Raw genomic sequence first — 23,887 nt, forward strand, 5'->3', positions numbered from 1 at the left:
CAAAAAGCAGCACTTTACATTAATTTGTTTTATGTTGTGATTTTTAATGCATTGACCCCTATAGACTGAGCAAGTAACAAAAAAAGACAAAGCATTTTCAAAACATGAAATGAGGTGTGCGAGTTCTTGAGACATTCCCACGGGTCTTTGTTTTCTAGAGTGTGTTGACGTTTGGAAGAGGTGAAAGAGAGAGCATAGCTTGGCTGATTCAAGGTTAAGGCTGCATAGCAAAAGAGGCGAGGTTACCGGAGGTTACACTATCTCTCCATACAGACAGTCTTACTGTAAATAATATCCAGTGCCTGAGGGGGAGCTGACGGCATTCACAACTGTTATATGTTTTTTCTTACAATTGAAAATTCCATATTGATAATTAATCTGTGGTCACATTTATATGTGTTATGACTGGTCTAAGGAATGGAAAGCTGCTAGAGAATAAAAGCAAAAAAAAGAGAAGGCAAAGGCGGGTAATGCTGTTCATCAAATGAATACCAAGACTGTACTGGATAATATGAGCCAAGTAGAAATGAGACAAAGGTAAAACCAACACATATAACTATGTTTCAGTTTTCTCTCATCAACTTATTTTTTACAGGGAAAACTGTAACATAAGGCCATATTAATAAAAATTATAAAAAAAACTAAATCAAATAAACTATGTATTACAAATAAAAAATAATTATAACTGTACACATTATTATTATTGCCTTAAATCAATCCATAAATAAACAAGAAAAAAGTTTTACTTTTGGAAATGATTTTTCTGGAATGTTTTAATGAGATAATCATCCAAACTTTTGGACAGTGAGCAGAGTACTGAGAAATAAAAAGATAATAAAATTAAATTTTAAAAGTAGAAAATTTATCTAAGCACATTTATGTAGATTTTACCGCATTACAAAAAAGATTGCCCACGTCACACTTTTATTCAACCATCCATCAGGGTTGCCAGGTTTTCACAACAAAACCCGCCCAATTGCTTCTCAAAACAAGCCCAATCATGCTTTAAGGAGGATCCCCGCAAATAATTCGCGGTTTAAAATACAGTTTTGTTTTTCTGGGCATCTCCTGGTAATATTTGCATTCTAGGGGCTAAATATCACGTTATGGGGGTCGCTTAAAACCGTGGTAAAAACGCGGTCTTGGCATCCCTCTCACTCTGAATCGAGTCGACAGTGCATGTGTGATACCACATCTCCCTCTTGTGTCCGCTTATTTGCAAGAACCGAGCTGCCTCTTGATGAATGTACATACTTAATAGCTTTGTTTTGTTTCTATGAATGTACATAATCTATTGTTTATTAGTAATCAAGTGTCAACGATCCAGCGTTACTTTTTTCATCTCCAGTCAGCCTCAACCAATCACAGTCGTTTGTAATTATTAGAACGTGCTAGAACCTACAATATAAATTTTCTTTTGTATTTCACGCGTTTTGGAATTTGAAGACGTTTAAATGATTATAATGTTATAGTGTACAAATATCTCTTTAAATTACTTGAATTTCTAAAGCGGTTCTTGGCGATTTGGTTGGGATAAGCCATAGACAGTAAAAGAAAAGATAAGCTGCTGAGCGCCACCTGACGGGCGTTTTTTTCGACAACAGGAAATGGTAATAAGCACGTTTACGTTTGACGCAGAGGAGGCGGAGTTATTGCAACGAAAAAATGGCGGATGTGCTGCAGCAGATGTTGGAGCGGTCGGAGATATCAAAACTCCCCAAAACTGTCTTGTCTAAATTAGAGAAGTATATTTCTGAACAGCAATGTGAAGTTGATTGTCTGAAGGCACAACAGGAGCAATATCGTGTGGATAATGGTAAGGTTTGCTGTTTTAATTAGTAAACGGCGAATAGCCGCGAAGGAGGCCTGGGTTTCATTATCGTATTTAAACTGTATTTCCCCTTGAGCATATTGTTCTGCAAACTGTTTCAAATTACTGAATAGGTTTTCATTTTTTTTTAAGTTACTGAATACGTATTCATTTTAACAGAAAACGTTTTCTGTTTATATTACCATATACATGTTTGTGTGGATATTTAGGCTTTCTGTTAAGTTTAATCTCTCTCTCTCTCTCTCTCTCTCTCTCTCTCTCTCTCTCTCATATATAGAACAACAGTATTTTGACATCGAGAAGAAGTTTGCAGAGAGTCAGGCTCAGTTTGTCTCCCAGACTCAAGAGCATCAGAAACTGAAAGAAGAGTACTGCAAACTGGGTAAGGATGTCGGAGTCAAACAGCTCTTATTTGATTAAAAATAGAAAACTTAATGTTGTATTTGTACTTGTCTTTTTACAGAGGATGAGCTGAAATGCTTACGAGAGACAAATAATGAGAAAGTGGCTTCATACACCAAACTAGAATCACTTCAGGTAATGAGAGTAGGGCTGGGCGATATGGAGCAAAAAATATATCTCGATATATTTTGCTATATCTCGATATACGATATATATCTCGATATCTTTACAGGAAAAATAACCCCCAAAAAACTACTGCAAAAACAAATATGGCAAATATTACATGTTAAGGGGCCTATGAAACATTTTATTTTTTTCTTCACCATATGTTTTATTGTTACCTAATTCTGTGTTTTAGCATGTGCAATTATTTAAATGCATAAAAACAACTTAATTAGTTAAAAACAATTCTTAAAATAGCCTTATGTGAAATGTTTTTTTCCCGTCAGAAATTCTGTGTATTTACATTTTTCTGATTATCAAATGAAGCCATAAAACATTCATTTAATTTATCTTTTAATTATTTAAAATTAAGCAAACTTTATTTTTTTGTAAACAAAGGGGATTTACTATTAAAAATAAAACATGGGAGAAATGTTGTGTGATTATTCCTTATAAAATTATGTTCGTTTCATTTTAATAGTAGTAGTAGTGGGCTATGTACATTCTGCTGAACAATAGTGATAGATTTCTGTCAAATACTTTTATTTTGACGGGTTTACCTTTACAGTTCTGTGTATGTGATACTACAGTCTATGATGTGATATATGAGGGTAGTTTTACTCAAATCAGACGGTCAGATGCTCATGAAGTGACTCTGTGCAGTTCTGGAGATGTTCCTCATGTGTTCACGTCTTTATTTAGAGAGAGGAAAGACAATGAAATCAGCGCGAGCGTTATGCAAGCTTCCGTGTTTAATGAATGAAGACGCGCTTCTGCTCCATTCGTTGACACAGACACGCAGAACATGCAGGATTCATATTTAAATAGACTTTTCCGGGTTAATATTTGCAGATATTAGTCCATTTCGCGATTTGATGTAAGTGCATGACCGACTTTTGATTAATTCATTTAAAATTTGACCAATTCCGTGACATTCCGCGTTAAACTGTAAATTCCATTTTTATGACTGGATTCCGCGATTCCGTCCGCGTTTCATTGGGCCCTACAGTAGACATCTGCCTGCCGTTCGCCCTACGCCTTAAAACTGAAGTATCTCCATATAATGGAGCCAGTTGTCTTTTTTTTTTGACTAGTTCTCTACACGCGAGGTGAGAAGGGACAAAAGCAAAGAGGCGGGGGGCTAGCGAGCGGGGGCGAGCACAGCACAGGGAAGGCAAACAAGCAAAGTGGCGGAATCAGAATATAAACAATATATCGATATATACGATATGTCAAAATCCATATCGTGTTTAAAAAATATCTCGATATATTTTAAATATCGAGATATCGCCCACCCCTAAATGAGAGCGCATATAACAGTCTGATAGAGAACATCTGTGTCGTGTCTTGAATTTTGTGATATTGAAGAGGTGAAATTGTGCCGCCTTTGTGCAGAATGAACTTTCCAAAGCCAAAGATGAGCTCGAGGCCGAAAAACGAGAGCTTGTACGGACATTGGAAAGGAGATCCCAGGAGATGGAACAGCAAAGCGGTATTTAATAAGCTTTCTTTTATTACAATTAATAGCAACATTTTCACAGATTATTTGGAATATGCAGGTTTTGCTTTGTTCACCTACACTGTTTTAACAAAAATACAGTAAAAAAAGACAAATGGCCAAAATACAAATTTGTGCTGCCAAATATTGTCATAAAATCATTTTTCAGTGTTTGCTGAAAAGGAAGTTAAATCAAACAGAATTTATTTGTAATCTATATATTTTTTGTATTGTCAGAAATGTGATTCCTGTCACTTCTGATAAAGTCGGAGTTGTATTTCTTAAATTTCTTCTTTTTTTATTTTTTATAGAGGACCTAAAGCGTCTTAATGATAGATTGGTGGAAGTCAGTTCAGAGAAGATGCAGCTTCAGCTCAAGCTGGATGAATCAGAATCTACTGAGGTCTCAATCAAGGTAACATTTAATGAAATCAAATATTTTCATACAAATGCATTGATCTGATACCTTTATCATTTTCTTCACCAATATTGACAATTTAATTTAATATTGAACCTTTTATCTTGATGCATTTGTCATCCACAGTTTTTTATTTATAACACACTTGCATTTTTCATAGATTCTCTTTACCTTGTGATCTTACAAGGGTAAATAAAAAAAACTGGAGCCAGCTGAACTCTGGTCATAACTTTTTATATTCAGTTTAGGAAAAAGTGTACTGGTCTTATTTGTATTGGAATTGGCTGATAGCCACTTGGCAACTGCTAGTAAGTTTTGTATAGTATTTTCTTTACTAAACCATGCCTAAAAAGGGAAATATGTTATGTATTTGAAGTCTGATATGTGGGAATGATGAAGGTAAAATTTTGCATTTTAGGTCAGCATTGCTGTCAAATCAGTCGATATTGTCTTAAATGGCCTGCATAGCACTTCATCTTTTATAACATGGGATTTTGACCAAATATATTCAATTTAAATTTTTTTTTTTTTTATTTTGCAACAAGATGTTATTTTTTTGTTGTGTGAAATGTTACATTTGTGACGTATCCGGTGATAATATTTTTACAAATAACTTAAAGTAACTGCAAATGAGCATGTAAAACAAATATCTTAAACAAATATCCATGTGGAGCATGCACCTGGTTCTCACCTTTTTCCCCTCGTACCTGTTTGCATCTCTGGTTTTTATACCAGGCTCCTAAACACTGATTTTTGATATGCTGGCACTGTTAATTTTCCAGTATAAAGAGAAACGAATGGAGCAGGAGAAAGATCTACTCCAGAATCAGGTGACCTGGCTGAATACTGAGCTCAAGGCCAAGAGTGAAGAGCTGCTGTCTCTTTCCCGGCAGAAAGGCAGTGAAATCCTGGAGCTCCAAATCAACCTTAATAACAAGGAGGATAAAGTATTGCCAAAACCTTTTTTTCATACATATATATAAATAAATATATATATATATATATATATATATATATATATATATATATATATATGTGTGTGTGTGTGTATTTTAATTCCTCATGAATATTCTGTGATCTGCTTAGAAATGTGTTATTTAAGCTCTTAGTCCCTGTGCTAATTTCTCTGTACCTTTTGTAGATCGCCCGCCTCCAAGATCAAGTCACCAGTCTGAAGGCGTCCAATGAGAAACTTCAGAGGCAAGCAGAGGAGATGATCACCAAGATGAGAGAGGTTAGCCATTGTAATCCATCGCTGAAGTTATCCGCTGAATGGTGTTTCACAATTCTTTATAATCTGTGTTGTGCTTTTAGGCAAAGCAACAGCAAGCCAGTTTGGAGGAGAAGTTCAGTAATGAGCTCAATGCCAACATCAAACTCTCAAATTTGTATAAGGTAAGTTTTTATTACTTTATGAATTGAAATGTATAATTTCAAGGAAAGCATAAATCAGAATATTACAATAATCATCCAAGTAATATTTGTAAGTTCTAAATTCTGTTGATGATTCACAGGGAGCTGCAGCTGATGCAGAGGCCAAGAGTGAGGAGCTCAGCAGAGCTGTTGATGAACTTCACAAGCTGCTTAAAGAGGCTGGAGAAGGTAAGCCACTCTCCTGGCCAGAGACATGCATGTTGACAGCCTTGAGTACTGTTTAAGAAAACTAACACTGATGCTTTGTGTTTTTACATATTTCTGTGATAACATCTTATCTGCTCTGAACAGCACATAAAGCTCTGGAAGTGAAGATGGCAGAGCTGGAGAGTTGTAAGGACAAAGAAATCACTGAACTGAAAGAGAAAATAAGCAGCCAAGAGAAAGAGCTGGACAATGCAAATGAGCTGCTGTCTGATGCCAAACACAGAGGTTAGCATCGCCAATTAGTTCCTTAACCTCTAGCATGTGAATTAGTATTTGTAAATTTGATGCCTTTTTTGTCTTTCCAGGAACTGCTTCAATTCTTTCAGAGGAGCAGGTGACCACAATGTCTCCCACAGCAGCTGCAGTAGCCAAAATCATCAAACCAGGCATGAAACTTACAGAGGTACTGACCTGCATTCTGATTTGTGATGTAAGTGCATTGTTCTTATTCACGAAGCTTTTTCAGTTTTAATATACCACCTGCTATTTTGTGTAGATATATACAGCTTATGTTGAGACCCAAGAACAGCTACAACGAGAGAAACTGGAGAACAAACGACTGCACAAGTACCTGGATGACATTGTGCAGGAGATGGAAGCAAAGGCGCCCATCCTGAAGAGACAGAGAGAGGAGTATGAGCGCTTGCAAAAGTCTGTTTCCAGTCTCTCTGCTAAATTAGAGCAAACTGTCACGGTGAGGACCGTAGAGTCTTGTAGAAATTCAAAACCTTATTCCGCGTCACACTGCCAGTGAATGCTGCTTAATGACACACAACAAATCTAAAAATGATTATTCTTGGATTTTTCAGGAACTCCACCGCCTGCAGAAAGAAGCAGATGAAAGCAACAAACGTGCATCTGTGTTGGAGAGAGATAACCAGAGGTTTGAGGTGCAGCTGGCTGACATGTCTCAACAGGTGAGGCCTGATGGCACAGCTGAGGCTTCAGTCACTTACGGGAGAGTAAACAATTAATCAAAAATTATGTTCTTTTAACATAACTATCTCAGGTGCGAGTCCTGCTTATTGAGCTGGAGGAAGCGCGTGGTAACCATGTGATGCGTGAGGAGGATGAGGTGTGTTCTGCGGATGTGAGCAGCACATCAGAGGTGATTTCTCAACACCTGGTCACCTTCCGCAGCGTTGAAGAGCTGCAGCAGCAGAACCAGCGACTCCTGGTGGCACTAAGAGATCTCAGTGAGGACAAGGAAAAGGATGAGATGGACGGAGACACCATGAAGTGAGTGTGTGTGTGTGTGTGTGTGTGTGTGTGTGTGTGTGTGTGTGTGTGAGGTTTAAGTGGATCTGTCAAGTTAATATCATATTAAATATGGACTGAGAAAGCAAAATTCTCATTGTGTGTTTAGACGGAGTGAGGTGGAGAAATATCTTGAGGAGCTTCAGCATGAGTTGGAGCAGCTAAAGGAAAAGAGATCTCAGGATCTGCAGAAGGTTGATGCTGTGGCACGACAAAGGGATATGTTCCGCATGCTTCTGACCCAGGCCACTGGAGTCACCTTCCCACAGGGTAATTATATTTAGTTGGTTGTTCTAGTCTTTATTGCTAGGTTTTTCGATGATGATGATTGAACAGTTTAATAAACTTACTGTGACAGGTGCTGGTAATGAGGAGCTTATGCTGACCTCCACCCCCCGTCGTTCTCCAGCCGTCACACCCACTGCAGCCACCCCTACAGGACTGGTTGCCACTGTGATGGAATCCACTGAGTCAGTAGAGGCCAAGGCTGCACTGAAGCAGGTTGGCAGGGTGGAGCGGGCTATCCACTCGTAGCATTTTTTCCATCAGTGACACTGAGACTAAGAGCATCATTAATAAAAATGCTTTTCTTTTAAGAATTCGTTAATGCAGTAAAAAAAAGTGTGAATTTTAATTTTTTTTACTTTTGTCTATTAGATGTTTTTTTTAAATATAACTCATGTTTGTGTATTATTCCTGTGTTTTGATCAGCTTCAGGAAATCTTTGTGACCTATAAAAAGGAAAAAACAGAGTCTGAAAAAGCCCTGACTGAGCAAAGCGAGAAACTCCAGGATCAAGTGACTGAACTCCGCTCTGAAAACACCAAGATCTCCACACAGCTGGAGTTCACCTCCAAACGGTATCCGTGTGGATACAGTTCTTTTGGTCCTCATGGTTTTCTCAAATATAGAATCTTTAATTTATTTTATGTGGTGTTTGTCAGGTATGAGATGCTCCAGGATAATGTAGAGGGCTACCGTAAGGAGATTGCATCTCTGAATGAGAAGAGTCAGAAACAGGCTGCAGCAATTCAGCAGAGCGAACAGACCATACACACCCTCAACCAGGACCTCCGAGCAGCAGCTGAGAAACTCTCCATTGCTGAGGTGTCTTAATCGTTTCATTCACTCAAGTGCAGGTGTCTCTGTTCAGTCCAAGAGTTCAGTCTAAATTGAAGTAATCATCTGTGTCTCTATTTCAGTCTGAAACGGTGAACCTGCGTAAAGAGAGAGACATGTTGAAGATGGTGGAGATCAGACTTACCCAGGAGAAAGAGTCCTTCCAGGCCCAACAGCTTGGGCAAAACATGCTGCTGACCAACCTCAAATCAATACAGGTGACAAATGCTTTTAAGAAATAACAAATAATCTAAGCCTCCAAAAGGATGTTTTGAGAACTTAGTGTGTCTATAAATTAATTTTCTAGGCAACTCTAGAGCGCTCTGAGACCGAGACCAGACAGCGGCTGACGGCTCAGATTGAGAAGCAGGAGAGAGAGATTGCTCAGCTCCAGAAGAGACTTGAGAATGAGGTGGAACAGAAGCACCTTCTGGCACGCAATCAAGATGTAAGGGCCACATTTTTTTTTTTTTTTGCTCTTCTCGCTCTTATTTTCCCCTGTTTGGCTCATTTATTTCCCTTTGATGTTTTTTTGCATCATAGATACAGCTGATGGATGTTAAGAAGCAGCTGGAAACACAGATTTCCCAGTACCACAGGACAAGAGAGCAGCTTAGTGCTGCCCAACATGAGCTTAACAATCTAAAGCTGCAGATGAGTAGCAGGGAGAGTCGGCTGGTGTCCCCCACAGTACATTCAGGTGAGAGACTGCTCATGATTAAGCCCTTATCGTATCATAGCTCTTCTAATATTTAGTTTTTGCTTCATGTTTAGTTGCTCCACCTCATTAGCTATAAAGGCCAGAGCATTGTTGATGGAAAAGGCCATCTGTGAAGTTGTTGCTGTTCTTTCTCTCCAGGTCTGCAGGGCAGTGAAGGTGATATGGAGGCTCTGCGTGCTCAGCTCAAGCAGGCTGAGAGCAAGGTAGAAGAGCTGGCTGAACAACTGAAGAACACTACTGCAAGCATGGAACAGTACAAGGCCATGAGTCTTAGCTTAGAGGAGTCCCTGGATAAAGAGAAACAGGTGTGTGGCATGATAAAAATCACTATAATATGCTTCACTGTAACACCCATTACATTCCATAAAAATAAAGATCAACATGAATGGAGGACATTTTAATTGAGTTAATTTTGATGTTTTTATTTGGTAAAAAATACATTCTTCTCTCTTTACACTTTTAGGTAACTGAGCAGGTGCGATCATCGGTGCAAACCCAGGTGGAGGCGGCTCAGGAAGAGTATAAACAGCTGGAGCAGAAACTTCTGGAATCAGACAAGGAGAAGCAGAGTTTGCTAGAAGAGAAATGCAAAGCTGTTGCTGCTGTGGAGCAAGAGGTATTGAATTCCCTCTACTCACTAGATCTTTAACCTTTCTGATTTAAAGAGCACATTCTACACTTTCTTTTCTTTTACTTTTTCCCAAAGTCCACAAATGTTATTCAAGGTATCTCGTACTAGAACTGTTTGGGTTTTCAAACTTAGTTCTTTGGGGGTCTCAAAGGAGTTTTGGGGTTCCATGGTCAATTTTAGTCAAAAATTGATTACTCCCAACAAAGATTACTCTAATAAAATTTTCGAAATAATTTTGATTAAAAAAAATGCATCGAACAGTAGAGTATTATAGTGAGTGTTATATAATGTACAAAAAAATAAAGAAAAGATTTTATGCTATAAGTATAAATAAATGGCTGCTTTTTAAATTGTAAGGTGGGGTCCATTGCATTAGGATGATCATATTTGGGGCTTCACTGCATCTAAAAGATTGAAAACAGAGTCTAGACATCACAGTAGTTCAGTGTTGTTTACCAGGGTGGGAATGGGTGTTCACTTTCTATAATAAATTATTTTTATCAATTCTAACACAGTAGTATTGTGAATTTTTTTTTTTTTTTTTTTTTTTTAAGAGGCAGAATTTGATGTATTTCTTTATCCTTTATCCTAGTTGAATGAGCTGAAGAAATCTCTAAGCAGCCTGCAGGCAGAGCACCAGAGCGTCCTGGAAAGAGCGGCTGTTGCTACTGCACAGGAACAGCAGGCCATCCTGGACAGTCGGGAGCAGGCTAAGATGGCATCCGAGGCACAGGATAAGTATGAGAGGGAGATGTTGCTGCATGCAGCTGATGTGGAAGCACTGCAGGCTGCCAAAGCACAGACTCTGCAGGCAGCTCATCTCCGACAGCAGCTGGAGGAGAAGGTTCAGAGCACCAGTGCACAGCTTCTAGAGGCTCGGGTTTCTTGGGAGGAGCAAGAGAAGATTCTCAAGGTAAAGAAAATCGTTAAACAAACTGCTTTTATGGAAGTAGTAATAGCATTTTCTCAGTCTTTTTGTTTCTCTTTCCACATCAGGAGGAGCAGTCTAAGTTAGAGTCTCGCTGTGAGGATCTGCAAAGTCAGAACACACTCCTTCATGAGCAGATACAGACTCTGAGTGGACAAATGGCCAGTCAGCTGCAGCGAGCCACCAGCGAGAGTCCACTCAACGTCTCTCTGACAGAGGAGGGCAAGTCTCAGGAGCAGCTCCTGGAGATCCTAAGGTCTTTTTTTTTTCTCCCTTTATGTTATCAATTTCAGTGATTTTATAATTTTGCAAAGAAAATCTGTCAAGGAGGGTTTTTTTTTTTCTTCATGGCAGTCTTTCATTTCTTCATGGTTTTCAGATTTGTGCGGCGGGAGAAGGAAATTGCAGAGTCCCGGTTTGAGGTGGTCCAGGGTGAGAGTTTGAGGCACAGGCTGAGAGTGGAACATCTGGAGAGAGAACTGAAGGATGTGCAGGAGAGTCTGAATGCAGAGAGAGAGAAGATGCAGGTGGGTTTGGAGAACCCAGATGCACACCGTTTTGTTACCGATCAACTGTACTAGTTACTAGCCCTGTACTTTCCTTTTGCCTGTACCTGTTACTCAGCTTGTGTTTATTTTTTTTAAAGGTGACATCAAAGACACTGACCCAGCATGATGAGCTGATGAAGAAAACAGAGACCATGAATGTGCTAATGGAGACTAATAAGATGCTGAGGGAGGAAAAAAAGAAACTGGAACAGGAGCTGCAGGATACTCAAGCCAAGGCAAGCCACCGAAACAATAGTCAACAGTTATATTTGCTAGCTGAAATACTGATTTTACTGCTTTTACTGCTTAATTATGCATGTATGCTACTTAATACGTAAAAAATGTATATACTATATACTCTTGAAAAATTGAATAAAAAGTAATGTATTTGCTTAAAGAGGATAACATACTCTGTTTTGCTTCAAAGGTGCGTAAACTGGAGTCAGACATCTTGCCCATGCAGGAGTCCAATGCAGAGCTGAGTGAGAAGAGTGGTATGCTACAGGCAGAGAAGAAGCTTCTGGAAGAAGATATCAAACGCTGGAAAGCTCGCACTCAGGTCTGAAGTTTGTGTGTATTTTGAGGTGTTGTCTTCAAAAACAATGTATTTGTCATTGGTGAAAATTACTGGGTCATCACTTTCTTATGGTGTTTAGCATCTGGTGAGCCAGCAGAAGGATACTGACCCAGAAGAGTACAAGCGGCTGCACTCTGAGAGGGAAGCGCATCTCAAACGCATCCAGCAGCTCGTCGAGGAGACTAGTCGGCTCAAAGCTGAAGCTTCCAGGTTTAAGCAGTTCCCTACCTACACTGGATACACCAAAGTTTCACTGGCAAAAAACATCTTTTCATTCTTGTCTTGGCTATTTTATGAATGTCGCTTTTTTTCTTGCTCTCTGCAGGAACAGTGCCTCTTTGACTACGATGCAGTCTCAGGTGCAGAACCTAAGGGAGAACTTGGGGAAGGTGATGGCGGAGAGGGACAACCTGAAGAAAGACCAGGAGGCCAAAAATCTGGACATCCAGGAGAAACTAAAAACCATCACACAAGTTAAAAAGATTGGTCGACGTTACAAAACCCAGTATGAAGAGCTCAAGGTTGAATATGACAAAGTGCGTCAGGGTTTATGACTAAGAAAGTGGTTTGTTAATCACAAAGGTGTGTTTTTGAGTGGAGGTCTGATTTAATTGGGTTTTTGTGCAGTTGGTAGCTGCAGCAGCATCTGCACCGGCTCAAGATCAAGAGGCACAGCAGGCATCAGCTCAAGAACTTCAGGCCCTCAAAGAGTCACTCAACCAATCAGAGAACAGGACAAGAGAACTGGAAGGCCATTTGGAGAATCTCAATAGAGTAAGTTTAGTGCCTAGTTTAAGGTTTTTATATGATCCTTTTTTATAAAAATGATTCTTGTGGTGTAAGTTTTCTTTTGTCGTTTGCAGACTGTAGGAGAGCGGGAAACAGAGGCACACAATGCCCAGGAACAGGCCTCTCGTCTACAAGTGGAGCTGATGCGTCTCAGGCAGGAGCTTCAAGAGAAATCATCTCAGGAGGAGCGACTCAAACAGCAGCTGACTGAAAGAGATGAGAGGACCAAGAAGGCAATAGTAATGGCTAAGCAGAAGATCAGCCAGCTTACTGGTAAGAATTGACCCTGTTTTTTCCCTACTAGTTACTTTGACAGTGAGGTTTGTGGTCCGGGTTTGCTCTTTCCTTTTGTTATTTGACACTCTGACCTCTACGCCCAGGTGTAAAAGGTCAGCTCCAGAAAGAAAATGAGGAGCTGAAGCAACAAAAAGAGGAACTGGAAGTGCGAGTGAGTGCACTAAAGTCTCAGTATGAGGGCCGTCTGAACAGACAGGAAAGGGAGCTGCGTGACCTCCGCGAGCAGCAGGAGAGACATGGAGAACAGAGAGATGAGCCTCCGGAGCAGGGCTCCAGCAAGGTTACACATAGTCATGCAATTGGAAACTTACAGCTGAATCAGTTTAAATGTTTACGTGTTGATGGATTTTCTTCTCTTTTCAGACTCAGGAACCGCAAAGGACAACAGAACAGCGACAGATCTCTCTGAAGTCCACACCAGTGGCAGAAAGAGGAAGGTACAGTGCTTTTAGAGGGGGTGCTTCATTCACCTACCCAGTTAACTAGTAATCATTGTCTGGCAAATTCAAAAATAGCCTCTCTACAAGTCAGGGCTCTCTACATTGTTTTCATAGTGCAAGCACTTCAGAGCCCCCAACTGCTAACATAAAGCCCACGCCACTGGCAGCAACCCCCAGCAAGCCTCCAGCCATTCCAGGAAACAAATCCACTCCAAGGGCCAGCATTAAACCCATGATCACTCCTGCCCCAGTGCCCACCCCTACACCCACTGCCACAGTCATGCCCACCACGCAGGAGAGCCAAGAGCGTAAGTGTTGGACTTGGAGGATTTTTTTACCCACATTTTTTAATTAAACACTTACTGAAATTAAATATTTGTGATGAAAAAATGTAACCCAACTTTTTATTCCAGCACTTTTTTCAGTTTTAGATTATTTATTTTTTTTGGCCATTTCATGTGCTTTGCATCAATTGTCTTTTAGTAGATATTAATTATTGTTAATAGATTATTATATTTCTTTAGTTTTAATTTCAATAATTTAAGTGACTTAACAGTTTCTGTTAGTTAAAAATCCTAAATCAGATTTTCATGTTTAATTTGACTTGTCTCATTTAACAAAAATGGTTTTAATAGTCTTATTTAACAATAACACTATGCAAACAAATGAATTTTCTTTCCCCGTTGACCTTGCAGCAATGCAGTCATCTGAGGGCCCGCTTGAGCATGTGACTGTGTATGGAAGTGCCAGTGGTTCAGTGCGGTCCACGAGCCCTAATGTTCAGACCACCCTGGCTCAACCTCTGCTGACTGTTCAACAACCGAGCCAGGCCACTGCGTTCATCCAGCCCACCCAGCAACAAACCCAACCCCCTGCTGAACCATCCAATCAGGAACCTCCAGCTGCTGTAATGCTTCCAAACTCGCAGTTAGACAGGCCTCTTTCTACATCCACAGGGATATGGAGTGCCACCGCTAGCACAAGCAGTGCCAGCGCAGGTAATATTGTTTATACTCAACCAAATTAGCTGAACATGTTTCCGGCACCTCACTCTAAAGATGATTTCTTACGTGTACTCCTCCTATAGTGTCCACATCTTCTAGTAGTGCCTTGAGCAAACGCCCTCGTGAAGAGGAACAAGAGAGCATGTCTGCTGACACACAGTCTCAGGATGAGCCCAATGACACTCCCATTTGCAAGAGGGTTCGCATTCATAGAGTAGGTCTAGAGGTAAGTCAAGACTGCTTTTTGTTGTTGTTGCTTTAAATAATTAAATCAGTGCGCAACATAAAACACAATTATACATTGCAGGAAGAGATGTTGGCTGAAGATAGCACTGAGGCTGAGAGCGTTGTACCGGGTGAGAGCCAGGATGCTCCTGACGCTGGACAGGTAATGGAAATGGCAAGAGGATGTGTACAGGAACTTCCTGCTTGTATTCAGACAGCATAAGTGTAAAACCAATAGAAATGGGTGCTTTATATGCGCCTATCTGTGTGAAGGAGTTGGAGAGCTACGCTACTTTGGAAGATATGGATGAGGAACCAGGACCGTCTCAGTCTGTCCCTGGAGACCGTCTTCTGCCCCATCCATCTGAAACTCATCGAAGCCCGGAAGAGCCTGATCATCACGTCATAGTCATTGTTAGTGACACTGATAGTGAGGGAGACCATGAAGAGGAATCTGAGGAGGAGGAGGAGGAGGACGAGGAGGAGGAAGAGGAGCAGGTATGTAGTTGCACAGAAGCTGAAGTTCAGTGATGTTTAATACTTTCATATTATAAACTGTTTACCACTTTAGGATTATGAGGATGAGGAAGAAGAGGAGGAAGATGATGATGAGGAGGATGGCGGTATTGGAGAAGAGGGAGAAGAGAGCAATGAAGGGAGTGGAAGCAGAGATGGCAATGAGGCCTACGAGGGGGATGACACCGAGGTACACACCACAAATGTGCACCGATAAGAATTCAGCTGAGAATGTACATTTCTGAATTGAAATTAAGGTAGCAGACAGGATGAAAAGATATCATTTTAATTTTAAGGAGTAAAATCAGACAAAACTGCTGTATGTATATATTCTTAGTTTTTTTAATTTTTTTTTGTTACCCATAACATTAGATGGCCTATTATTAATCAATTATTAAAATGGCACACATTGTTTTAAATTCGTATTATCATTTAAAAAGTTTGGGTTGGTAAAAAAAAAGTTATTCATTAATTTATTTTTTAATGAAGTATGTTCACCAAGTCTTCATTTATTTGTTAAATGAAGATGGGAATATTGTGAGACATTAAAATTTTAAGAGCTTTTCTATTTTACTGTATGTAATTTATTCCTGTCATGAAATCGTTACACTATAATTCTTTGAATAAAACGATCAAAAGAACAGAAATATTTTGTATCCTTTTTTCACTTTAATCAAGAATTGAATAAAAGTATTATATAATTTCCTTAAATTGTTTTGAACTGTTTAATTAGTCTAAAATTATTTTCTCTGCATGGTTTTTGTTGCAATACTTGTGCTGGACTAAAGAAAGTATCAAAGTGTTGTTCAGTAAATTCTCTTTCCCATCATTCCAATTAAACATCCTTTGAGTCAGTTCTTTTAATTCAATTTGCTCAACCCTAGTAGATGTGAGTGGTTTTAGTGCATCATAAGCACCTACATTTGGGCTGAACATCAGAGATGTTTATGTAAGCACAAGTTTCCGATGTGAGCTGTCTCATGGCATTTTAATGATCCAACCGCAACTTGCCATTATGCAATGTATTTATGAATAGCTGGTTCAACAGCCTTTAAACATGATTTATGAGAATAACCGTCATTAAAATCCATTCTGCTTCAGACAAACGTTCCCTTTTTATGTATGAATCGAAATTAAATACCCATGAAATTAAATAGAAATGTTCTTCCTGCTAATTTCCGCTCTACCTCTCTTCCACACCATCCTTTCCAAGGGCCCTGATCCCACAGATCCAGGCACTGAGACAGAGGAAAGTCTCGGAGCGACCGACTCCACCCAACGCATGGCAGATTCTCAAGGCTGTAAGTGAGCGTGACCTAACCATCTGTCTGAAAGGACGTACGGTTGTGTCCGTTGTGTTGATCTTTCCATGTATTTACAGTGAACAGTATTAAGGTTGTCAAGTTTCATAAAGTCAATTTGTTGTTTTAAAATACTTTCTCATTTCCTTTCATCTGTATGTGACGTTTCAGTTGAAACTAGCACATTGGATGTTTTTGAAGCTCCTGTCACCAGTTCTGCCCCTCGACCTCACCCCCAGTCACCCAGGAGACCTCAGCATCCTCTTCCACCTCGTCTAAACATCTTGGCCCCACCTACTCAAGAGTTGGGACCCCCTGCTCAAGTCCAGGTGTGTGCACAGGTCTCAGTATACTGAGTGGCATACCCTGAGGAGCTTTTTCTTAGTTTTCTGTTGTTAGGCATTGCTAGGAATGTGTGTTTAAAAAGTAACTTGCATGTGTCTGTAGCGGCTCCCGGTTCGACGGCCGTCAGTGGGACGAGGCCTCCAGCTTTCTTCTGGAATGGCCAGTAGTGCAGTGAGTTGCTTTTTTTTCTTGGTTTGTTTGTGTGGTGCGTTTGTGTCTGAGCGGTTTTAAACCTTTTTTAAATTCTTTTTTTTTTTTTTTTTTTTACTTTGGCTTTCCAACAGCAACATTTCTATGAGGATGATGACAGGATTGTTCCTAGTACCCCTACACTTCCTCCTCCTCGCTCAGACGGATTTGCTGAAGCTATCCAGTATGTGTTTTTACCTATACACTCTGCTGTGGTTGTATTTATTTTTTTTAGTCAAATGACTGATGTATTCTCTGTTGTATGAAGTTCTCCACAGGTGGCAGGCGTGTCACGATTTCGCTTTGGTCCTTCGGATGATCTCCCACAGACCAGCTCCTCTCACTCAGATCTCGGCCAGCTTGCGTCACAAGGTAGCACACATTACCTAACATTCTTTTTCAGACTAATGACTGTTCATGAACTGCTCTTTCTGTCAAATGTTGGTTGGTTGGTTCACTTTTTAATGCTGCCTCCTGTGTGTTCTGCAGGTTTAGGCATGTATGACAGTTCTGTTTTCCTTGGAGCTCATGAGGAAGAGTCAGGAGGCCGCAGTGTGCCCACAACCCCACTACAGATTTCCGCTCCAGGTACGAACAAACCCATGCATTCTAATAGTCCAAATCATTTTACAACAATCTTGGAAAAAAGTGCAGGATTATGCAGTGGATACTTGTGCAGTTTAATTTACTGAGAATTTAGCGGCAGAGGCAAACTGAGAGATGACAAGCTATTAAAAAAAAACATTTTCCCCATTTTATACCTAATTCTCCTCTACCATTTTACAATTGGTTAAATAATATTATTTTTTTTTTATCCATTCAGTGACAATTTTATCAGAAACCTTGGCATCTGAAGCGATTGAGCATGCTTCTCAGTCTGTGCCCATGGTGAGCACCTCCACACCCAGTCTTAGTGCTCCTGCAGGCCCGAGTGGAGTGGAGGAGAGAGACGACATGTTCATGGACGCAGGAGACAGGTAAACGTGAGCCTTTAAATCAACCCGCACAAGACACTGGGATCACAGTTTACTTCTATTGTTGTACCTTAAGACGTTTGTTATTTTATTGAAAGATCATTGACTCCATAATGTAGCAGGTGTGTGTATATTAAGATCACTGTCTCCTGATAAATATTTCTACAGTGCTGAGGCTTCACTTGAGGCTGTGTCACAGACTGAGGCGGAGGAACTAGCCCAGCCATCAGATGAGGCCAGTCTGCCTTCCACAAGCCAGGAACCTTCATCTAGTTCTGCAGGTAAAAATAAACACTAAAATTATGCTAACCTCCAATATCTCATATCGGTTTCACAAATACGTCTTTTCTCTCTCTCAGACACAAGCAGCTCTCAGCCTCCTAAAGTCAGAACGGGATCTGGGAGACAGTGGACTGCTGGTCGTGGTTCTAGGAGCTTTGTAAGGAGAGGTAAGAATATGTACAATTTTCTCCAACTGTGGCAGATATCTTTATTTTTTCACACACTTAGTTTTTAGCCATGATACAGTGGATTTAACAGCTTTTCTTGCCTTGCTTGCTGTAGATGGCGTCACAGGTATGAGGGGACGTTTTGCCAGGTGAAGCAGCTCTGGAGCAACACATTCTCTCCAAAAGAACACAACCGTACCTTTGTTCTGCTTTAAGGCTATGTATTTTAAGCTTCGTTTGTTAGTTTAATGCTCAGAGCAATCCATTAATATTAATTGAATGATTTTACATCCGTACATCCATAATAAACATTTTTTGAAGAAAATCTTTCTTTGTCCATAATTCTGTCTTGCCATGAAATGTTTTCCACTGCACCTAAGACAAGTGCATCACTAGAAATATAAATGTACAGTATATGGCATGAGGGAAAAACATGAATGATTCAGTTTTTCTGGGTTTCTGGGCATTTAAAGAAGCTGGTTGCTAAGTTTTCCTTTGGACCAGTAGCAGGTTTTAGGATTACTGGTTTTTCTCTTTCCATTTTCATGCTGTAATACTTGTCTGTGAAAGAAAGGAACAGAAATGCAACATTTAGAGCAGTGTTTTTGATCAATAAAAAAATATCAAATATCAGAAGAAATATTTAAGAGAATTAGAAACCTTGCTTTGGCTGCAACCGACTGAAAGATATTAAAGTATAAACTTGGAAATCCATAAAAGCTAATTCAGAATATTAATAAATACTATAATAGAATCTAAATAATACTAAAGTACTGGTTAAGTGATTAGCCTGGCTTTCAGTTGTCCATCCATGACAAATTTAGCTACATTCAGACATCCACAAAACTCATGAGAACTCATTAGCTGTATCCTGAAACCGTGCTGGGATCGCGTCCAGAAGCAGTTTTAATGAATGACATAACACTCACTTTGAGAGAATACGTAATACTTGTAGCCCTCTTTCACTCTTGAGGGAACAGACACAGCTGAGGTCACTATGGTCGGAAATCCTCTCCAGGTCTTTGAGATACTGATCACTGGCCCCAGAGCTGAAACTGTGGAAAGAAGAAATCTTCAAATGAACTAAAAAGCTCAAAGGTCTGTTTCCGTTAAACTGTTTAAGGTCACTTAACTGGTCTCTGTTGGGCCTTAAACTGGAACAAAATGTCCCTGTTTGAGGCCTTGTTTAAACAACTGTTCCAGGAAGTACTATACATGGTATTTTCACTTTTCTACATGTTTGCACAAATGCTTATCTGCACACAACCTTCCCCTCTCCCTTTGTCTAATTTACAAATATTTTGTTTTTTAAATGTGATTCAACGTAATTCTGTATTGTTTAAAAATGGCCTTATTTTCAATTTAAACGTGATTCTTTACCAGCTTGTCGTCTGGCTCTCGTCCACACTCTAAACGCAGGATATTTTGGCTCTTTTCCACAGTTTGGAGTAACCTGGTATGTGTACTTTTGTGCCATTCCACCTGCAGGAATCAATTTAAAACTCTTGAAGCATCAGACTCTTACACCAACCTAATAAAAACAGGCACCCATAGTGTGCTTGCACAATGTACATGTAAATTTTTCTTCCATTTATTACCTCTTCTGAAGAAGATTACCGACTCTTTTCTGCTTCTGTACTCAGGTATAGATAAAGCAGCTGTGATATGACCAATCTGTCCGAAGCCCTGGCTGATGGATTTGGGAAAGCCCGGATCCATCATACCATTGTCAAATCTCCAGTAGTTCCTTCCCTGTGAAATACGCACAAACAGGACATATCAGGAGTTGTCAAGCACCACTTCAGTTATAATTTTCTGTGATTGTCAGTCTGTAGTGAGTTTAAGTCTTTTGTCGTAATGACTATGCATCAACCTTGAAGAAGTAGGTTTTGCCCTCGCAGTTGCAGCGGGTGTAAACCGAGTCGATGGGAGATGGGATTCCCCACACCTTTGTAATTAACTGAGGAGGATCAGGATTTCTCTGTTTGTCCAGTGTCCAAAAATAATGTCCTATAGAGAAGAAAGGGAAAGTGGAATTTTATTCACAAATAACATCTGGGTTCACAGTTCCCTACACTTTGGAACTTTCCATTTAATTTTTTGTTTAATTAAATTTTTTGTTTTGTTTTCTCTTTGTACTCTGTTCAAAAGGTTAAATGCTTTGAACCAAAATAAATAGTGTTGCTATAAAGCGTGCATCTGGTACTGACCTCTGAACACCACAATGGTACCATTTCTTAGAGTAGTCAAACCACTGACTGGACGCCCACTGCAGAGGTTAGAGTCATAGTCATCTGCAAAAAAAAAAAAAATTTAAAAAAAAGAAGTGATGTATTAAAATTACATAAAAAACATAACTAGTTCCCGTCAGCACAGTGTTCAGATGGAAACCATGAAGGCTCTCAGTGGAAACAAAATAATTGATAATTAAGCATGAACGATAAATACACAATAATTATAAAGCATGAAAGCTCTTACCAGCTTGATAATCTTTAATACTATCTTTTTTGCCATCCTTTTCTGAGATAGGTTTAAGAGGTTTTTCTGTTGGTTTGATTGGAATAATGTCACTAGGATCCCTGGGAGATGACGATTCCTTTGGGTCTTCACTCTGTGCCTTTGTTGTCATTTCACTGACAGAATATTCTGTTGGTTCTGCACTTGAAGAAACTTCTGTTGGTGCTGTGTTTAGAGGAGCTTCTGTTGGTTCTACGCTTAATGGAATTTCTGTTGGTGCTATGCTTGGAGGACCTCCTGTTGGTTCTGCACTTGAAGAAACATCTGTTGGTGCTGTGCTTGGAGGACCTCCTGTTGGTTCTGCACTTGATGAAACTTCTGTTGGTGCTGTGCTTGGAGGACCTCCTGTTGGTTCTGCACTTGAAGAAATTTCTGTTGGTGCTATGCTTGGAGGACCTCCTGTTGGTTCTGCACTTGAAGAAATTTCTGTTGGTGCTGTGCTTGGAGGACCTCCTGTTGGTTCTGCACTTGAAGAAACTTCTGTTGGTGCTGTGCTTGGAGGACCTCCTGTTGGTTCTGCACTTGATGAAACTTCTGTTGGTGCTGTGCTTGGAGGACCTCCTGTAGGTTCTGCGGTTGATGGAACTTCTGTTGGTTCTGTGCTTGATGGACTTTCTGTTGGTTCTGCGTTTGATGGAACTTCTGTTGGTTCTGTGCTTGATGGACTTTCTGTTGGTTCTGCGTTTGATGGAACTTCTATTGGTTCTGTGCTTGATGGACTTTCTATTGGTTCCACGGTTGGAAATTCTGTTGGTTCAGTACCAGATGGACCTTCTGTTGGTTCTGTGCCTGATGGAACTTCTGTTGGTTCTGTGCTTGGAGGACTTTCTGTTGGTTCTGTGCTTGGAGGACTTTCTGTTGGTTCTGTGCTTGGAGGACTTTCTGTTGGTTCTGGGCTTGCTGGATCTTCTGTTGGTTCTGTGCTTGGAGGACCTTCTGTTGGTTCTAATCATCAACATATCTTTGTGAACAAATTTTGCTTTTTGCTGTGTTTTGCATATTTGACAAATAAAGGTTATGATTATTATTGCTCAACCAAGGCCCTCAGAAGGTATGGATTCACTTTCATCTTTAGGGATTATTAAAGTTTCTGCCTCGGCATAAGAAAACCAAGTAGATAAAAAATGTTGTCTGCTGTATAGTCATGTGCTTTATCTTTTGTCATAAATAATCAAATGTCAAGGTAACCTAGTTTATGATTACTTTTTCAACAAGTGCCCTACAGGAAAAGAGAGTCAAAAAGAAAGACTCACCTCCAGTCCCTTCATCATTGGTCATGTCCTCATTGGAGGTTTCTAAAAAAAGAAAAAGACATCACAACTATACCTTAAGAGTATTGTTACCATGAAATCAGGTTACATGAAGCAAAAGATCAGTACACTTTTATTTGGTTATTTGTGACAAAGCTACAGTAATTATACCTGTAGACTTTTTATTCTTTATGTTTAGGCATAAGTTAGCAGTCCTTTGAGCTGCGGTGGCAGTTTTTCTTGGTTTTAAGGCAGTATCTGTGACAGTCACAGAGACATAAGCGTAAAATCAGGGCAAGATTAGATGCATGCAAAAAATATATATATATTAAGCAGCAACATGAAGAGTAATAATGCTGGTATTTAAAAAGTAATTTTTTAACTGTAATAGTATTTAATAACATTACTGTTCTAACTGTATTTTGATCAAATAAATGAAGTCATTTTGAGAATAAAAGATTTCTTTCAAAAACAAATCCAATCTGACCCCAAAGTGTGATATGCTGTTTAAATGATTTTGCAGCCAATCAGTGTATGTTAGTTGCATCAAAAACATACAATTAGTTTCATTTATTGCAAACCTATTTACAACCACACATGCATTTGCAGCATTATCGGTGAACATTTATTTATTTGATTCAAATATGCTGTACGTCCTTTATCTACTACACACAAAAACACTTTGTAGTTTACATTATTACCTTCCACCAAGCACATGTTCTCATAATCAGGGCAGCACTGTTTGTATGAGACACAGTCAATATCACAGTGACATGGATTGCTTCTATGAAAAGGCTCCCCACAGCGTCCTTTGCAAGAGTCACCTGTGATCAGAAATAATGTAGCAATAGCAATGTAGTTTTACCAAATTTATTCTACAAACTGTTACAAAGAATATAGACTACACCAGTGCTTATGACATTCACATCAAATGCTAATCCAGTATTACAGAAACAGCCCCAGAGAGTGCATATGAAACCCTACTTGTAGTACAAAACTGTGTAAAGTCCGAACAGCACTCATTTAAGCTCAGACACTCGTAGTCACACTGGCACAAACTTCCTCTGTAGTAGCCAGCTCCACAACGACCCTTACAGCTACCTGGACAGAGAACAGTGTTTAGTTTAGAGAGAACAGACTTTGACTGAGAATTCAGTGTGCTTAGAAACACATATGCACATTTAGACAAAGAGACAAATGCAACAAAAAATGAGTTAATCATTTACAGTCAACAGAAATCAGTTCATGTTTTAGAGCAAAACTGTTATGTTTACAGAATAAAAGATAGATAGATAGATAGATAGATAGATAGATAGATAGATAGATAGATAGATAGATAGATAAGATAGGTAGGTCAAAGTTTTGAATAATTATGTTTTATTAATTATGTTATACACAACAAAAAATGTATTCTAAACATTTGATTGGCAGTATATATTGAGCACTATTTTGCTGACTTACTTGGATCTGAAGAGCCTGTGGAGGCATAAGCAAACAGCAGCAGTAAGGACAGATATGTAGCCATCTCGGTTGTTCACTGTTGGAATAACAGTAAGAGAGCCTCTGTTTTTTCACCTGCAGTGATCTTCACCTTTATAGAGAGGCAGAGTGCGTTGGTGTTCCCCTGTCGGTCCAATTATACAGTCAGTGCTGAATTAGTAATCGTCTCGTTTGCACGGTGAGCGGTGATTCACATATTGGGCAAGCGGACTTGCACATTCCCCTCAAAGTTCGCTGGGTGACATCACACACACTATTTCAATTAAAACATTTCAACTTCCAGATGGGGAAAAAACTTTTACGTTTACATTAATTCATTTAGCAGGCGCTTTTATCTAAAGCGACTTACAAATGAGGA

At 39.6% G+C, this 23,887-nt stretch overlaps 2 protein-coding genes across 44 annotated transcripts; one reads left to right on the forward strand and one right to left on the reverse strand.

Moving 5' to 3' along the window:
- Positions 1-1,634: 1,634 nt before the first annotated feature.
- tprb (translocated promoter region b, nuclear basket protein) lies at positions 1,635-18,587 on the forward strand. Its single transcript, XM_052586073.1, has 50 exons — positions 1,635-1,816; positions 2,109-2,213; positions 2,295-2,368; positions 3,791-3,887; positions 4,205-4,308; positions 5,094-5,258; positions 5,453-5,545; positions 5,626-5,706; positions 5,826-5,913; positions 6,037-6,177; positions 6,258-6,355; positions 6,449-6,646; positions 6,762-6,869; positions 6,962-7,191; positions 7,319-7,479; positions 7,568-7,710; positions 7,921-8,069; positions 8,154-8,316; positions 8,412-8,546; positions 8,636-8,776; positions 8,872-9,028; positions 9,188-9,354; positions 9,513-9,665; positions 10,273-10,593; positions 10,677-10,864; positions 10,988-11,135; positions 11,255-11,392; positions 11,584-11,715; positions 11,813-11,943; positions 12,059-12,269; positions 12,361-12,507; positions 12,597-12,795; positions 12,903-13,099; positions 13,183-13,256; positions 13,374-13,567; positions 13,955-14,257; positions 14,347-14,489; positions 14,571-14,651; positions 14,762-14,986; positions 15,060-15,194; positions 16,218-16,305; positions 16,477-16,634; positions 16,753-16,821; positions 16,935-17,023; positions 17,108-17,211; positions 17,329-17,427; positions 17,663-17,816; positions 17,982-18,094; positions 18,173-18,262; positions 18,378-18,587. Exons 1-50 carry the CDS (start codon positions 1,666-1,668, stop codon positions 18,413-18,415), a joined length of 7,071 nt encoding a protein of 2,356 aa, XP_052442033.1. The 5' UTR covers positions 1,635-1,665; the 3' UTR covers positions 18,416-18,587.
- On the reverse strand, positions 18,290-23,732 carry prg4b (proteoglycan 4b). Of its 43 annotated transcripts, none has more exons than XM_052586115.1 (15): positions 23,491-23,731; positions 23,014-23,130; positions 22,731-22,853; positions 22,201-22,287; positions 22,033-22,074; positions 21,446-21,724; positions 21,284-21,337; positions 21,068-21,121; positions 20,741-21,013; positions 20,473-20,556; positions 20,136-20,272; positions 19,861-20,014; positions 19,643-19,744; positions 19,192-19,317; positions 18,290-18,823 (listed from the first exon to the last, which is right to left on the reverse strand). In XM_052586115.1, exons 1-15 carry the CDS (start codon positions 23,552-23,554, stop codon positions 18,705-18,707), a joined length of 1,815 nt encoding a protein of 604 aa, XP_052442075.1. In that variant the 5' UTR covers positions 23,555-23,731; the 3' UTR covers positions 18,290-18,704. The 43 variants fall into 43 exon arrangements, with proteins under 43 accessions (XP_052442075.1, XP_052442071.1, XP_052442063.1 ...); XM_052586111.1 differs by having other exon boundaries at positions 21,392-21,724; XM_052586103.1 differs by lacking the exon at positions 21,284-21,337 and adding an exon at positions 21,230-21,283 and having other exon boundaries at positions 21,338-21,724.
- Between the last annotated feature and the right edge of the window lie 155 nt (positions 23,733-23,887).

This window comes from Carassius gibelio, chromosome B20 (genome assembly GCF_023724105.1).
Source record: "Carassius gibelio isolate Cgi1373 ecotype wild population from Czech Republic chromosome B20, carGib1.2-hapl.c, whole genome shotgun sequence".
Classification (NCBI taxonomy): Eukaryota; Metazoa; Chordata; class Actinopteri; order Cypriniformes; family Cyprinidae; genus Carassius; species Carassius gibelio.